The sequence below is a fragment of the Malania oleifera genome, chromosome 3, assembly GCF_029873635.1.
Source record: "Malania oleifera isolate guangnan ecotype guangnan chromosome 3, ASM2987363v1, whole genome shotgun sequence".
In the NCBI taxonomy this organism is placed as follows: Eukaryota; Viridiplantae; Streptophyta; class Magnoliopsida; order Santalales; family Ximeniaceae; genus Malania; species Malania oleifera.
Genome location: NC_080419.1, coordinates 29810662 through 29826863, shown reverse-complemented (window position 1 = coordinate 29826863; position 16202 = coordinate 29810662). Strand labels below are relative to the sequence as shown.

Below are 16202 nucleotides of genomic sequence, written 5' to 3'. Positions count from 1 at the left end.
TTTATTTAAAAAAAAAATCATTTTTTGGGTTTATTTTCCTTGATGATTAGTATGCATTTTTTAGTAACGACCATGAAAATAAACCCAACTTTTTCTATCATTAAGTTACATATATTTGTATTTTAAATTTTTAAAATTTTATGTTTTTCTATTTTTCTTACACCTTGTTAGGATACTAAATACGTTCTATTGTATATGTTTTTGCTCTTGTTTAGCATATGAACATTCTGTATTTTATTTTTTGGATAACAAAAATTCCATTAAATACTAAAAGAGTGCAAAAGATGGCATTTGATATTTTATATTCTTCATATTATGACTTCTTAGTTTGAATTTCACTTCAATAAAGTAGTGAAAAGTAGCAGATGCATGCTTCTTCTCGCCAATAGCAATGACAAAAACCAAGATGACATCCAATGCTTGCAGTATATGTTACATTTGAATCAATTAAAGTATACTAAAAATCATTTAAAGCAGTAGCATATAGGATTTTAGGATCCAAACGTGTTATATGTTTTTTAGAAGTTTGCTAATGCAACAAATGAATTAATGGTCGTGGTGACCGTTACCTATTACTTATGTCCATGAGGGCCATGAATGTTACCATTACATGGACTATTACCGTTATTTAAAACCATGGTCTATCAAATTTGAACTCCATCCAGTATAGGATGGACTCGATTGATGAGATCAAGCTTAGAGTATTTTACTAACATTTTAAAAAATCAGACTAAAAGTAAAATTTTTTGAACAAATATATTGGGGCTTATCAAGGCCCAAATTTGATTGCAAGCTAGGGGTGAGATGGGCTTTTAATTCAGCAGTCAAGATCATATTTTGTAATGTGAAATGGGCCCACAAGGAAAGTATCATCTAACTTGGTGTCATCTTTTCTGTTGGGTCCACATGAGGATGCACAAAAGAAAAAGATCTCAACCTTGGATTGAAAGTTCATCTCATGCCTTGTCAATTTTGGATGTTGTGGGAGTCAGTCAATGACCAAAATTTGAATACATTTAAAATATTAAAATAGAAGTAAAGTTTTAAACTGCTTTGATTGAGGTTCACCCATTATCAGGTGGAGCTGAAATTGGATTAGCTAGCTGGGGATAAGATGAACTTTTAATCTTAGTCAATATATATTTTTTATCACCATATGGGCCCCAAAAGAAAAGCTTTATCAAACTTGGTGATACCTTTTAGTGCGAGGCCTGCATGTGCACTCACACACAAACACAGATATACATAACAACCAACAGGAATGCATGGCTCAGGAAGTCAGGACATGGGATAATAGATGTGTACGTCAGCCTTACGGATGCAGGACATCCCTTAAGAAATAAATAACTGCATTGCCTACATACATGGAGATTTGTGGAGTTGAAGAGGATTTGTTAGTTACTCAGAGTTATGGGATGATTGTTTATAGCCTCAGGTTATTTTTAAATTTAAAATGTAAGGGAACTTTTGCTAGAAGTTCTGTACAAACGGCAAAAATGTGATGTTTTGGCACAAGAATATGGTGAGGGAGGTTTTGGATTCCAAGGATTTGACAACAAGTGTGTTTTTCCATTTCTAAAATCTTTTTCAACAGCACGAGAAATTAAGTCAAAAAAGACGAAATATTCTAAGCCTCATACCTAGATCCAATTAGTTATCTTATCTAAGGCTTGTTCTTCATGGACAGAAAAAGAATGATGAAGAGGAGATGTCCCTTGTTTGAAGATAGACGTCTGAGGACTTTTTTTTGGGTTTCTTTTTTTTTTTTTTTTGGGGGGGGGGGGGGGGGGGTGGGGGTCAGGGAGTGATGAATGTACGCACTGTCCTGGTCTACTTTGATTTCTTAGACTGTTTTGTGAGTTCCTTTTTTTTTTTTTGTACATGGGTTGACATTCCCTAGGCCCCTGGAATATGTGTGCTTCATCTAACTCTATTATTGGTAAAGACCTCATAAAAAGGGTGTATACATGTCTGCATGCTGGTGTGTGTTTAGATTGATGGAAAACCTGTCATTGTACCAGGACACTAAATTAAATTGCTTCAATTTGAATTGAATAACATAATCATTCAATTTGATTAAACTTGTATAAGAAAAACTAACATAATCAAAGCCTCAATTTGAATTGAATGGAACCTAGAGAAGGATCCCAACTAGGCATGTCTTTAAACTTGTATCTGCGTTTTTCTTCATTTTTGAACTTCCTGTGGTCCGTGTCATTAAATATTGTCACATATCTATTATGCATGATGGTTGAGGGAACTATGGAGGTCCAACTGTAATGCTGTGTCATGCCCTCACTATGTTGCAAAATTTTGTATCATGGAATATCTGACACATTGACTCTTGTTCTTGTGCTCTCTTTCAGTGAAATGTGCATTCACACATGCATGTGTTCATTCAATTTTTTATCATTCTATAGTGCTTTCTTTGTGATCTCTGGCAAACATGTATGATAGCATTTTGGTGGACACCTGTTATGTGACATCATCCATATTGCCATCGCCAAGCTTGCTTCCCAGTACAAATAATCTTCAGCATGCATCTTTCCCTGAAAATAGCTATTCTATCTTTATTCCAGCACCATTTAGATTGAGGGCATGTACTAATCTCTCTTTCAATCCACCTCGTACCACGTTATTCTCGTTCCCAGCATCATGATAGGGATTTTCATTTTCAGCATCAACAGTTTTCTGCTCAAGACCACCTTCCAGCTTTTCTAGGGATTGTTCCTGTGTCAGCTGTATATTTTTAGCAATGCACAACAAATCTTCAATCATACATTGCACATCTCAGACAGTTCTGTATGCTGTGCTTGATCTCCTCTTCCACAACCTCTACCATGCCGATGCCCAACCACTGTTCCTAAATAAAACCCTAATGCTATTTAAGGATCTACGACAGCTATTTAACTCTAGCCCCTGATTGCAAATAAACACTCACATTTTTCATTAATCTACCCTTAATGATAATCTGATCTCAGATTTCCTTTTTCTTGTGGGAGGGTGGGGTCCTGGGAGTATGTTTAGCGAGAAACCTTAATGATAGGGAGACAAAAGATCTTGTCCTATTGTGAATATGCTTGATTCTTTTCATACATGGCAACGATAGAAGAATTTAGCTCCTAGAATCCTCTTGGATTTTTCTTGCAAATCCTTCTTTCTCATTTGATTCATGCTCCTAATGCTAATCCTTTTTCCTACATTCTTTATTTGCAAAGCTGAAGTTCCTTCAAATACGAAGGCTTTTACTTAGACAGTTGGGCTGCAGTACTTAATAGAAGTAATACTGATGTTTGCTTCAGAAATGAAGGCCAAATCAGGACTTGCACCAGATGTATGTGTCCTTTGCTTTAGGAGCAGGGGAACTTGTTCACATATGTTGACATTGGCCTTTCTTGGACCTTTTTTTGAATAGGTCATTTGGAGTTCTTGCTAAGAACAGGTTAGTTCTTCGGATGCTTTTGGTCTTGTTCCTTTTAGAGGTAAAAATAGAGGAAGCTTGGTAGCACTGCACAGCTCTTGCTATTATTTGGTGTACTTGGTTAGAGAGGAATGCCACAATTTTTAATGGGGTAGTTACTCTTCACATTTGATCTGGAGCAGGGTGGTTCTTGTGCCATTATGGTGTTCTGTACATGGATTTTTTTGGTAAATGTTTCTTTTGAAGACTTGTGGAGAGATTGGAGTGCTTTGCTTCATTAGAGTTGTATTGTGGTTTCTTTTCTTTTCTATTGCGTTCATCGTCTTTTTGGAGTATATCTTGTCCACCTATTCTCTCTTTTTAATAAAATCCTTTGTTGATTTATAAAAAAAATCTAAGCCTCTCTAATATCATTAAATTTTCACATGCTAGTTATGTCACTAGGAACCAGAGACCATAGTAGTATTTAGGGCAAAAGACATCGACCTCTCTGAGGTTTGGTGATAATACTCGCATCTCTTGTGAGATTTAAAAAATTTCACGGACTTCCCTTGAGGTTTGACGAAAAGATATGAACCTCCCTTAAAGTTTTAAAAAATCCGTAGACCTCCACTTAAATTTGGGCAAAATATGTGGGTCTCCCCTTGCATTCAGCAGAAAGACAAGCTCACAGAGGGAGTATAAGTGTCCTATAAAATCAAATGTAGGGAGATCCTTGGGATTTTCAAAACCTATTGGAGGTCCACATCTTTTTGCTAAGCCTCAAAAACGGCTTGTGATATTTTTGAAACCTAAGGAGATGTCTGTGTCCACTTTTTGCTAAACCTCAAAGATGGCTTGTGATATTTTTGAAACCTAAGGAAAGGTCTGTGTCTTTTTTCCAAACCCCAGGGGAGGTCTATTGAAAACTAGTTAAAAAAGAGGGCTGCCTTAGCACCGAGAGCTACAGTAGCATGAACAGTGCTCACGCTACAGTATCATGAATGGTGCTCACGCTACAGTAGCAATGCTCCATCAATAGAGATTTGTAATTATTTAATTTCATAAGAAGCAAATGCCCTGCACATGAAAATCTTAATGTGGAAAAAAAAAAAAAGAACTAGTAAATGAGGCAAGTTTACTTCATGTAGCTTGTACATAAACACCAAAAGCCAGCAAAAAATTAAAACAATTTGCAACAAGTTAAGAGTGTGTTTAGGATTAAATATCAGTTCCTTTGACAAGCAGCTGGATAACCACTCTGAGGCCAGGCTTAGTTCCCCATGGAAAGCTTTGGAAAACTTCTGTGCCACCCAAAGTTGCTGTTGTTTTGCGTGGAAGGCAACTTAGGAGAAGATCCTCACTCTTAATAATCTTCAGAAGGTGGGTTTCACTTTGGTCATTTAATGATTTATAGGCAAAGAAGATGCTGAAACCGTAGACCTGAATTTTTTGGAATTTGGTGACTGCTCTTATGGGACAGCACTGGTCCCTGCTGAAACTATGGGAAAGGATATCTAGGCAAGGAAGGGTACACCTGTGGAACTGCTAGAGCTTTTGGAGGAACATCTACTTCAACCACAATTCTTAAGAATAGACAGTTTAGGAATCTGTCAGGGTGGTCTTGTGGGCAGTGCATGCTGGACACAAACATGATTCTTGACTTCGTGGATACCCCATCACGCAGTTGGTTCAACTCTTTTTTTTCCTCTCTTTTCTTTACCTGTACATGAAATCTCTCTTTATTGATAAAAAAATGGTTATATGTGAAAAGAAATTTAATAATTAATTTGATGTGTAAGATGGAATTTCAACTTCTTTTATACAGTTTATATTTTTTATAGGAACAACATATATTCCTTTTGTATTGGCATGTCTTGAGTGACTAAAAAAATATTCAGGGTGATGTTTGTAAGTATATTTTTTTCAAGTCATTTAATCAAAATTTAATAAGTGAAATCTGGATTTTTCATTTATTAGTTACTGAAGGATTTGACTTTTGAATTAATAATATTCTTTGGACAAATTTTTTTGCTGCCTCTTACCCTGAGATTATTTTATCAAACCTTTATGGGTGAACTTAGGGACTAATAATTTGACAGCTCTTGGTCTTGGAAAGACACCCTTTCATAACAACAACAATCCAAGCCTTAAGTCCCACAAGGTGGGGTCGGCTACATGAATCATTTTCCACCAATTTATGTGATTATGGACAATTTCAGGAGACAGCCTTTCATGTTAGATAAAAAAAATTTTATGATGAGAGATTGGAATATATAATAAAAGTAGCGTCATTGGCTATTGTAGGTCCATTAGCCCATATTGGTGTTTTTGGCATAAACAAACTAAAGAATGATATTTTTGTTAAATATCATATTGTCCTTTGGGTAGGCCGTACAAGGGTAGTTAGTATAAAAATCCAAAATATAAGGATTTTTTGTCAAATATAATATTGTGGTTAAGGCAGGCCTGTGTAAGGATATTATTGTATGAACAACCTAAAAAATCAAGGATGAAAACCAAATAGAAGGCTTAAACTTAAAATTGACGGAAAAGACTAAAAATATGAGATTTATTCGCAAGTTTAGAGTTAAACAAGTTAAGTTTGCACTAAACAAAATGAAAAATGGAAAAGCTATATGACCGGATAACATCCCAATTAAAGTTTGGAAATGCTTATGTGATAATGGAATTATATGGTTAACTAATTTATTTAACACAATTATAAAAAATAAAAAATGCCAGATGAATGGACGGAAAACACTAAAATACTTATATACAAAAATAAATGAGATATTCAAAATTGTAATAACGATTGTGGAATTAAACTTATTAGTCATATGATGAAACTGTGAGAAAGGATAGTTGAACAAAGATTAAGGCTAGAAACGAAGGTCTCAAAAAATCAATTTGGTTTTATGCCTGGGAGATCTACTACAAAAGCTATACATCTTTTAAGAAGATTAATGGAAAAATTTAGGGAAAAGAAAAGGGATTTGCATATGGTATTTATTGATTTAGTGAAAGTGTATGATAAGGTAACTAAATAAGTTCTATGGTGGGTTTTTGAAAAAAAAGGGTGTATGTAGTAGGTATATTGATGTCATTAAGGATATGTTCGATGGTGTAATGGCTAGTGTAAGGACTCTAGGTGGAGAGACTAGAGAATTTTCACTCACAGTAGGTGCACATCAAGGATTTGCTTTGAGCCCTTATCTTTTTGCTTTAGTGATGGATCAACTGACTAGATGTATCTAAAATGAGGTTCCATGGTGTATATTGTTTGCAAATGATATTGTGTTGATTGATGAAACTAGGGGTGGAGTAGAGGCTAAGTTAGAATTATGGAGAGAAGTTTTAGAATCTAGAGAATTTAGGATAAGTAGAAATAAAACAGAATATATGAAATGTAATTTCAATAATAGTAGGAGGAATATTGGAGAGAAAGTTAAACTTGATGATGTAGAAATAAATAGCGCTTGTAGATTTTGATACCTTGGGTCTATTATGTAAGCTAAAGGAGAAATTAAAGAGGATGTAATACATAGAGTTAAAGTAGGTTGGGTAAAATGGAGAAGTGTTGTGCTTTGTGATAGTAGAATACCCCTTAAAATTAAAAGGCAAATTTTATAGGATGACTATAGATCGGAACGTTGAGCAACTGAGTAACAACATATCCAAAAAGTGAAAGTTGTCGAGATGAGAATGCTTAGATGGATGGATGGTACAACATTGAAAGATAAATTAAAAAAATGAACATATTCGCAATAAGTTAGGCATAGCTCCTATAGAAGATAAGATAAGAGAGGGACGAATCAGATGGTTTGGGCACTTGCAACGTAGCAGCGTAGCCCCATAGCGTGCCAGTGAGGAAGAGTGATTTAGTTGTTGTGAGGGGTAGTAAAAGGGATAGAGGTAGACCTAAAAAAACTTGGAATGAGATAGCGAGTGAAGATTTAATAGGCCTGAATTTGTCAAAAGAAATTGTCCATGATCTCATAAATTGGCAAAAAAGGATTCAGGTAGCCGACCCCACCTAGTTGGACTTAAGGCTCAGTTTTGTTGTTGTAACCTAAAAAAGTAAGGATGTTTTGATCAAACACAATGTTTTACACCCTTAGCACAATTATACTTTTACATATACTATGTAGTATAGATTATCACTAGATGTCACCTATTGAAGAAGCAATGCTTGGAAGTTTGAATGAATGCCCATTGCTTTCAAAAGTCCATGATGATTTTTTTCACCTCCATTATTATAATTATAAATTTGATTACAGACCAATTTTTTTTTCCTTTCCCGTTTGTTCTTGAAGTTATTTGGGCTTTTCTTAAACTTGTGAACTAACGGCTATTGGCTGCTTATGAGGTGCTGTTAGCTTTGGTGCAATCCCAAGAGAGAGGGGGGGGGGGGGGGAGGTGAATTGGTATTTAAAAATTTTATCCCTTAGGTCAATCTATTAACAATAGTATTACACAAGCCTAAGGTCAATCTATGCAATTAATAAATAAACATACGCGTGCAGTAAAGTGCGGAAAAGGAAAATGATACACGCGATATGTTATCGAGGTTCCGCCAAAGTGCCTACGTCCCCGCCTTGGCTAACAAGCACAAAGATTACCACTATAGACTCACTTAACGGGTGAAGCGGCACCTAAACAACTAGGTTAATTAGCACAGGGTTGACCTCAATCTTTACGACCAGGTCAATTAACACAGGACTAACCTCAACCTACACAATCCTTCCGAGCTGGATTACCGCCCCCTCAGGCCACGCCTGGAAATACAATAGTAATTTTTCAATCAAATGGTACAGTGAATACGCTTTTATGTAAAATAGATATGTACCCAATACGCACAGTATAATCAATACACTACCAAAAGATAGGATATGATAAACTCAATGTAGTCTAAGTGTTTACTCTCAAATATTTATGCAAATATTGCAATCAGTGCGTGTGAGTGTAAATGATATGATCTTTGTGTCAAATAATGATTTCAATTACAATGCACAAACAAATATCACAAGCACACTTCAAATATCTCAACAAATATTTTTCTCAAAATAAACCACAAGAGATATTCAAAAATGGTTTGTAAAATATTTATTTGATCTTTGTAATAAAATGATAATCTCAATCAAAAGGAACAATAACAAAGATCTTCTAGCACTCAAGCAAAAATCTCAAAATATGTATATATATATATATATATATATTTCAAATATGAGCACAAGAGATATTTTGAAAAGGATTTCTAAAATATTTTAGCAATCAAGACACAATATGAACTCTTGAGTATTGAAATGAAAATGCAAAACTTAGAAGCTCTAAGAAGTTTTTCTGTGTAAGGCTTATTTACGAAGCCCCCTAGAAAAACTAGAAGCTTACTCTCTATGAAAAATATATTTCAATCAGAACAAGCAAGTGAGAGTTTAAGCTTGGTGAGATGAACATAAGAGCACTCTTACTAAGTGGTATTTGCAATATGGATGAGCAAGAATGAGAGTATAAAACTTGAATATGAAAAATGGGCTTTTTGAGATTCAGAGGATATTTTCTAATTATTTTTCTAATCTCATGGTAATTTTTTCAAATAAAGGGGTATATATAGACTTCCCCCTGATTATAGTTGTTAAGGACACATGGAATTATTATAAAAGTTTTAATATTATTTAATTAAATTAACCCCATTTAAAATTATTAACCACGGTAAAAATATTGGGGCAACCCGAGAGCACCGGTCGACTGAAGGAAGTTCGGTTGACCGAGTAGCTTTAAGTTCGGCCAACCGGGCATGAATTGAACTACAAGTTCGGTCAATCAGACATGGAGGTTGTAGGGCGTTTTTTCCTTTTAGCGCGGTTCGATTGACTGGGAACTTTTTGAACTATCTTGGTCGGTCGACCAGACTGTTGAGTTCCACACGTGGGAACTCGGTCAACCAGGTTGTTATGCATTTTGGGCTCGGTCGACCGGGTGGTCAAAAAGTTGACTCAGATGGAGTTCGGTCGACTGGCAGAAATATACTGAGCCAAGCTCGGTCGACCGGATTGCGGTCAAACTGTTGACCCGGTCTTGGTTCGGTCGCCGGGAAGAATTGTACTTGAGAGTACGGTCGACCGAACATGCAACTTAAGTGCATTTCGGTTCTGTTCAATTATGCAATCACCCTATTCATATGACCATACATATATGTGCATGTGGGAGTGTCTTAGGGTCATTCTAGACCTTTTTCGTTTTGAGGACACTGAAAAAATACGGCGTCGGTCGACTGAGGGGTGTTCCCTAATGTCCATCTATGGTCTTGAGCTTATCCTTCCTGCCATACAAGTAAGACATTAATTATTACAAACCATTTTCCTATCTTACTATTATAGAAAAATGATAAATAATGAATTACAACACAAAATGATCTTTAGGGTCTTTGTCTTCTTTAAGCCCATTTGTGTGCACCATATGATATTTCTGATTGGTCCTGCACACAAACTCATCAACCATTAAATATCAAAGTATTTGTCATAATCAAAATGGGATATGACCAATAAGGTTAACAGGTGCTCCTTTTTTGCTATCTTGTACTTCTGTTGTTTTAACTGTTTTCAAAGTTCAAACTCATCTTTCTGTTGATTATTGGGATCTGTCATTATACTACCAAGCTATAATTCCAGGTGCAAATTATTTTGTTCTCTCTCTCTCTCTCTCTCTCTCTCTCTCTCTCTCTCGTATTGAGTTATGTGCTCATTTACTGTAATTTGATCATTTGATGAATGCTTGTTTGTCCCCTAATTTTGTTCCATTTCCTGAATACAGGAAGGGGAGCTTGATGCTGTGGCTGTAGTTCATTCTTATGAGGATGGCATGCCAGCTGGATCTCATAAAACAAGGCTGACTGCCCTCGGTGTATGCTTTTTAAGAGGAAAATCTTTCTGCATTGAATTATTCTTAAGAAATATTTGGGATTGGTAGTATTGTATGTTACAAGGATGAGTGTTCCATTTCTGATAATTGGAAACCATTACTAGTCTAATTAATTCTCTTAATCTTAAACAAATAAGTCATTACCTGGTTATGGTCCAGCCAAGGAGGTCCTGGGAATAGTGGTCTGGATACAGTGCTCTGGTCCTATCATCCAATATTTTTGCATAAAGTCACTGCTCTCCATAACTGGACCTTCACATGTGTGCTTAACAGGCATTTCTGTCATTGCACCATCCAATGGCCTTTAAATCCTAAACAGAAGTAATGATGCCAATACAAGTATTGTGATAAGCATTTGCTATGTGGATACAACTGATGATCAAACATTAATACATTTTCCAAGGATTTCCTCCTTGGCGGGGTGGCATAAAGCATAGTTATGAAGGCTGGAATGGCCAGTCTGCCCTGGTTGGACCAGAACTGGTCACCCAACCAGTCTGGATAAGGGGAGAAAACCGGATATGGCACAAACTGCGGTCAACTTGGGTTGCCCTGGGTGACTCAGTCTAAACTGTCCACACCCGGTGAGCCATCCTGGTTACCCACCTGTCATTTGGAAAAAGAATACACTTTGGCAAGCAGAGAATAGAACTCAGGGCCTCTCACTGGATAAGGGAGCCTTACCACTGTGTGCATCACATATTTTTGCTTTAACTGAAGAGAAAATATATATAAACTGCATATCTAAATATGTCTAGACACACACATATTTATAGGCATCTGAAAATATAAAACTAAACTTTTTTTACTTTAAAACCCTGTTTGGAATATGGAAAATGTTATGAAAAGGAAAGAAAAATATATACATGAATCCAAAATTTTTCATGAGAAAGAAAATTAAATATGTAGCAAATCAGCGATCATATTTTTTTATTTTTTACATAATTAACATTTTATTTTTCTTAATTTTGATCATGTCAATACAAATTTTCATTTTAAATAGTATTTGATATAAAAAGAAAATATAATGGAAAATGGATTTTCTTCCTATTGCCCTTTTATTCATTTTCTCAAAGAAATCCTTGATCCAAATGGAACCTAAATAACTTTTAACTAATTAATATTTTAATATTATGTAATATATTAATATTTATAATTAATCAATTTTTTCCTCTTTTTAGTTAATTTTTTATTGAATCAAATCCTCTCTCACTATTTTTTAAAATTTACTTTAACTTTTAATGATAAAAAATCATCAACATCCACATCATCATCATCATCATCATCATCATATAACCCTCTGTCATACTCATGGATGCATGCGTGTATGTGCGCAGGCACACTCTGGTTCGACCATTGGTTCAATTGGTTCAACCAACCCAGTAGCTGAACCGGGTTGCTGGTCTGGGCTTTAAAACCCTGGTGTAGAGGACTGTCCTCTGCACCCAGTCTACATGTCTATCATGAATGATCCAATGATCAGTGATAAATGTTATGCATAGCGATGGTGATATTTATCACTAATTGTCCAATCCCTGATGATAGACACGTCATATGGATATGCATGTAGGTGAAGGTCCTTTGCCCCCTTGTAAAGGAGGCAATCATTAGCCTAGTACATCCTCGGCTGCTAGAGTTGAGTAGCTTAGTATATGCTAATGTTTGATTTTCAGTCAGCACTTGTTTGTAATAATGTTATATGGATTCAAATAATTTGATTATATTGTTCTCTAACTTATATCTTGTGGTTTGAAATTAGTCCATTTCTTTTTTATTGCATTTATTTTATCTTTTATTGCTTTCTCTCTCCTTGTCTTGCTTAGGTAGTTCTCTTTGTGGCCTACTAGTTCTGAATGTAGATGTTTGCATTGCATTTGTTCTTTATTCCTTTCGTATGGGCATGGCTTGTGCATTGGTTAGGGATCTTCTATCTGGCATTGTTGATGAAGGTGATGGAAAGGAAGGAGGTAATCGTTTGCGGAGCCAAGTTGTGTCAGCAGAGCAGGACGATGCAGGTGAAGAAGTCATTGACATAATAATTTGTGGAATATTCTTGTAGTAGTAGACAAGAAGCAATATTGTGCTTATTGTGGTGGGAAGATGCAAGTGGAGGATCCTGGGCGTTTGTTGGCGGGAGTCAATGATGTTCATCTGGAGATTAGGTCTCCCAGAGTCAAGATGGCTAGGGTTCGGCTGGAGATGTGAGGGTCTCAACGGCGGCTAGGGCTTCTTTCAGGGAAGATGGAGGATGAAGGCTGCATGGTGTGAGCGTGGGTGTCTGATGATTGTTTTGGGTTTGGGCAGATACTGTAAAGGGGAGGGGTTCTTATTTCTTGGATGGGCTAGTCTTATGAACAGGCCCAAAACCAGTTTGAAGTGGGTTCAAACCTGCGCCAGTTTATGAAAGGGAAGAGAGGCCCGGATAATTCTCAGTTGGGCCACATTAGTGGAAAGCCCCAAATTCCTAACACTAGTGTGAAGAGTCCGAGAGGCTTTTACTATAGCCCACAGATCTAAACACTTTTTCAGTTAGGGCCCCATGGGGCAGAGGTTTGAATGTGGGGGTTCATTATTTTTGCATCTAATGGTGATAATTCGTTTATTACGGCAAAGAAAGGAGGTAATAGTAGCGGGATATCTGGGATTGATAATTTTCTTCAATCGGGTAAGTGAGCTTCCTGTAGTGGATTTCAACGGTACAGGAGGAGCATAAGCTTCAGTCTGTTTGAGGTCAGGGCGAGAAGGGAATCAGTAATGACTTGCATTCGGAGGTGGTTCATACATCTGGGGACAGCAAGGATGGCAAGGGAAGTAGCAAGGCTGAGAATATGAAGGTCTGCAAGCATTGTTCAGAGGGACAAGAGGAGCCAAGTAAGAAGGGACTTGTTAATAATTGAATGAACTCAGACCAGCAGGGCTGCAAATTCTTTAAAATTGATTCTCTGGGAATTTTTTTTTTTTTTTGCTGAAGAATCTGAGAACTGTCCTAAGGCAGTAAGAGAAGGATAGAGGAAAAAATCATATTGAAATAAAAGTTAAAGAATTGGGGGAATATTTATGGATAATGACAGTATCACAGGGACAGTGATTTTTCTTGATAGTGCCGTATTGTTGGGTGAATTCCACAATCAACTTGGTCATGTTTTTCACTCTTCTGAAGTTCTCGGGGATCTTTCTTATATGCTTCCTCTGCCAGAAGGTTTGGGGAATGTTTCCAATTTTTTTGAGGGGAGTTTGGTTGAAGACTTGGCAGGTAGTAATCAATATAAGGTCAGAATTCTTCCTACCCCTGTGGAGGAGGTTAGTGCGAAGGATCTAGAAGCTAACATTTTTAGTAAATAAAATTGTATTGTGTTTGGATGGTCCTGGAGGAAATGAAATTTGTTTGAGTGGTGATAAAAGAAAAGACAAGAAAGGACAGAATGAATTATCAAATATACAGAGTTCTGTCAATTATGATGGGAAGGGCTTAAAGACGGGTAGTTTAGGTTTGGTTTTGGTTTTCCTCTCTTTTCTTCTTCTTATTCTTCTTCTTATACAGAGCTCTGTCAATTATGATGGGAAGGGCTTAAAGAGGGGTAGTTTGTTAGGGGTAGATTATTATTATTTTTTTAATTTTTTTTTTCTATTCTTGCTCTGAGGATCTCTTGTCCTCACCTAGGCTGTAATTTCTCTCTTCTCTTTCTTAATATATTTCTTTGGCTATCCAAAATAAAAAAAATATTTTAACATAAGGAAGTAAATATATTTTGCAATTGACAGAAATATTATAGAGGGCCAGAATGTGGAAATTGTATGAAATGTCAGAAAAAGTTGCATTGATTTTGGGAAGCAGGGATGAATCAGTGGCCTAATTGCACTGCATATCATAAAACAACCATTTTAGCTATCTACAGTGGGATGGATACCGGTATTTCTCAGATGCATGCTGCATGTAGTTGTATGACCGAAACTTACTAATTCATACATGATGTGCAGCCATGCTTTCTTGTTGGAATAAATATTTAGAAAATCTAGACTCCTGGGAGAGTTGGCCCTCCTGGATTGGAAGGAGGAGGAATATATTAGAAGAGTTTCTTTGAAGAACGAGTTGCAAGATGTGATTTTCAGGAGTTGAGTTGTAGGCAAAAGACTAAATTCAAATGGGTTAAAGGAGGTAATTGTAATTCTTCTTTCTTTCACAGGTTAGCTAATGGCAAGAGGAGTAAAAATTTGGTTAGGGAGTTAGATGTGGCGACAGGGGTAGTCACTAGTGATCAAGGTTAGATTACATCTGCATTTACCAACTTCTTTCAGAACTTGTAGTCGGAGGAGGATTATTGTAGACCGATGTTAGAGGGGTTGGATTGGAATCTTATTTTCATTTATTAGAAAATTTTGGTAGAGAGAGCTTTTGAAGAAGAGGAAGTGAACGAGGTGGCTTTTGGTATGGATAGGGGATAAGGCCCCAGGGCCGGATAGGTTTAACAGAGCATTTTTTCAAGTTTTTTGGGAGGTTGTTAAGGGCGATTTGTTGAAAGTTTCTACTGAATTTTTTGGGAATGGGATATTGAGCAAAAACATCAACTCCTCTTTCATTGCCTTGGTGCCTAAAAAGTCCAGATTTATTAAGGTTGAGGATTTTAGACCCATTAGCGGCTGGGATTTATGCCTTTCTCCTTGGGCGATTGGGTGAGTATTAGACTCTTGGGTTTGGGGCAACTTAATGAGCCTATTAATGAGCTCATCATCAAGCTCCTTAATGAGCCTAATAAACGAGCCCATTTGACGTAGTTATCAAACCAATCACAAGCCAAAACGAGCCGAGCTTGGCTGTGCTCACGCTCAGCTCGTTTGCAAACCGAGCCTAAAAATTGGGCTTGGGACTCGCTCATTTAGATAATAAATGAGGCAGAATGAGCCCTTACTAAGCCAAGTTCCCGAGCCGCTCATGAGTGGCTCGGTTCATTTGCAGCCCTACCTATGATAGAGTGGGTTGGAGCTTCTTGGATAGTCCTTGAGAGGGAGGGCTGTGGCGAACATTGGTGTCGATGGATTAGGGGCTACTTGTCTAGTGTGTGGTTCTTGGTGATCATTATTCCTGAACCGAAATCTTGATTTAGAGCTTCTAGGGGAATTAGACAAGGTGACCCTTTATCCCCATGTCTACTTGTCCTTGTAGTTGATGTATTAAGCCGGATGGTGGATAGGGCTATGGAGAGGGGGTCGGTTAAAAGTCTAGAAGTAGGGAGAGAGGAAGAGGTGGTTTCTCATCTTTAGTTTGTTGATGACACCATTTTCTTCTTTGATGATCATAGCCCTTTAGGAGAATCTTGGGCATTCTTCAAATTTTTGAGAGGGTTTCAGACCTTAAAATTAATTGGGGAAGAGTGGATTAGCAGCTTTGAATGTGCCCATGGAGTGAGTGAGGAAAAGGGTCATTGAAGTGGGGTGTGGTGTTCTGGATTGGCCTATGACCTACTTAGAGATCCCCTTGGGGGAGGTAACCCTACAACAACGGATTTTTGGAGTTCGGTAGTGGAAAGAGTGACTAAGAGGTTAGACAGTTGGAATGGGCTCTTTTCCCTTTAGGGGGTAGAATAACCTTGGTCCAGGCTTGTCTTTCTCATTCTTGTTATATTTCCTATCTATTTTTAGGATTTCGATGGTGATTGCTAGCAAGCTCGGGAGAATCATGAGAGACTTTCTATGGTCTAGTAGGGGAGATCATAGGTACCATTCAGTCAGTTGGGGTGAGATTTGTAGGTCAAAAAATAAGGGGAGGGTTGGGTCTAGGGAAGTTGGTGTCTAAAAACTTGACTATTTTAGCTAAATGTCTACGACATTTCTCTACAGAAGAATTTTCCCTTTGGCATAGCGTAATAAGAAGTAAGTTCGGGTT

The 16202-nt window shown here is 37.0% G+C and overlaps 1 protein-coding gene across 2 annotated transcripts in view; it reads left to right on the top strand.

Moving 5' to 3' along the window:
• Window positions 1-16202, top strand: part of LOC131152171 (actin-related protein 9) — an 88511-nt gene that overhangs the window by 58709 nt on the left and 13600 nt on the right. For both annotated transcript variants that reach the window (XR_009135879.1, XM_058103876.1), the window contains exon 13: window positions 10214-10303. Coding sequence is in view for 1 of the 2 variants with exons in the window: in XM_058103876.1 (XP_057959859.1) it covers window positions 10214-10303 (90 nt within the window). In the remaining variant the exon portion in view is untranslated. The remainder of the gene's footprint in view (window positions 1-10213; window positions 10304-16202) is intronic.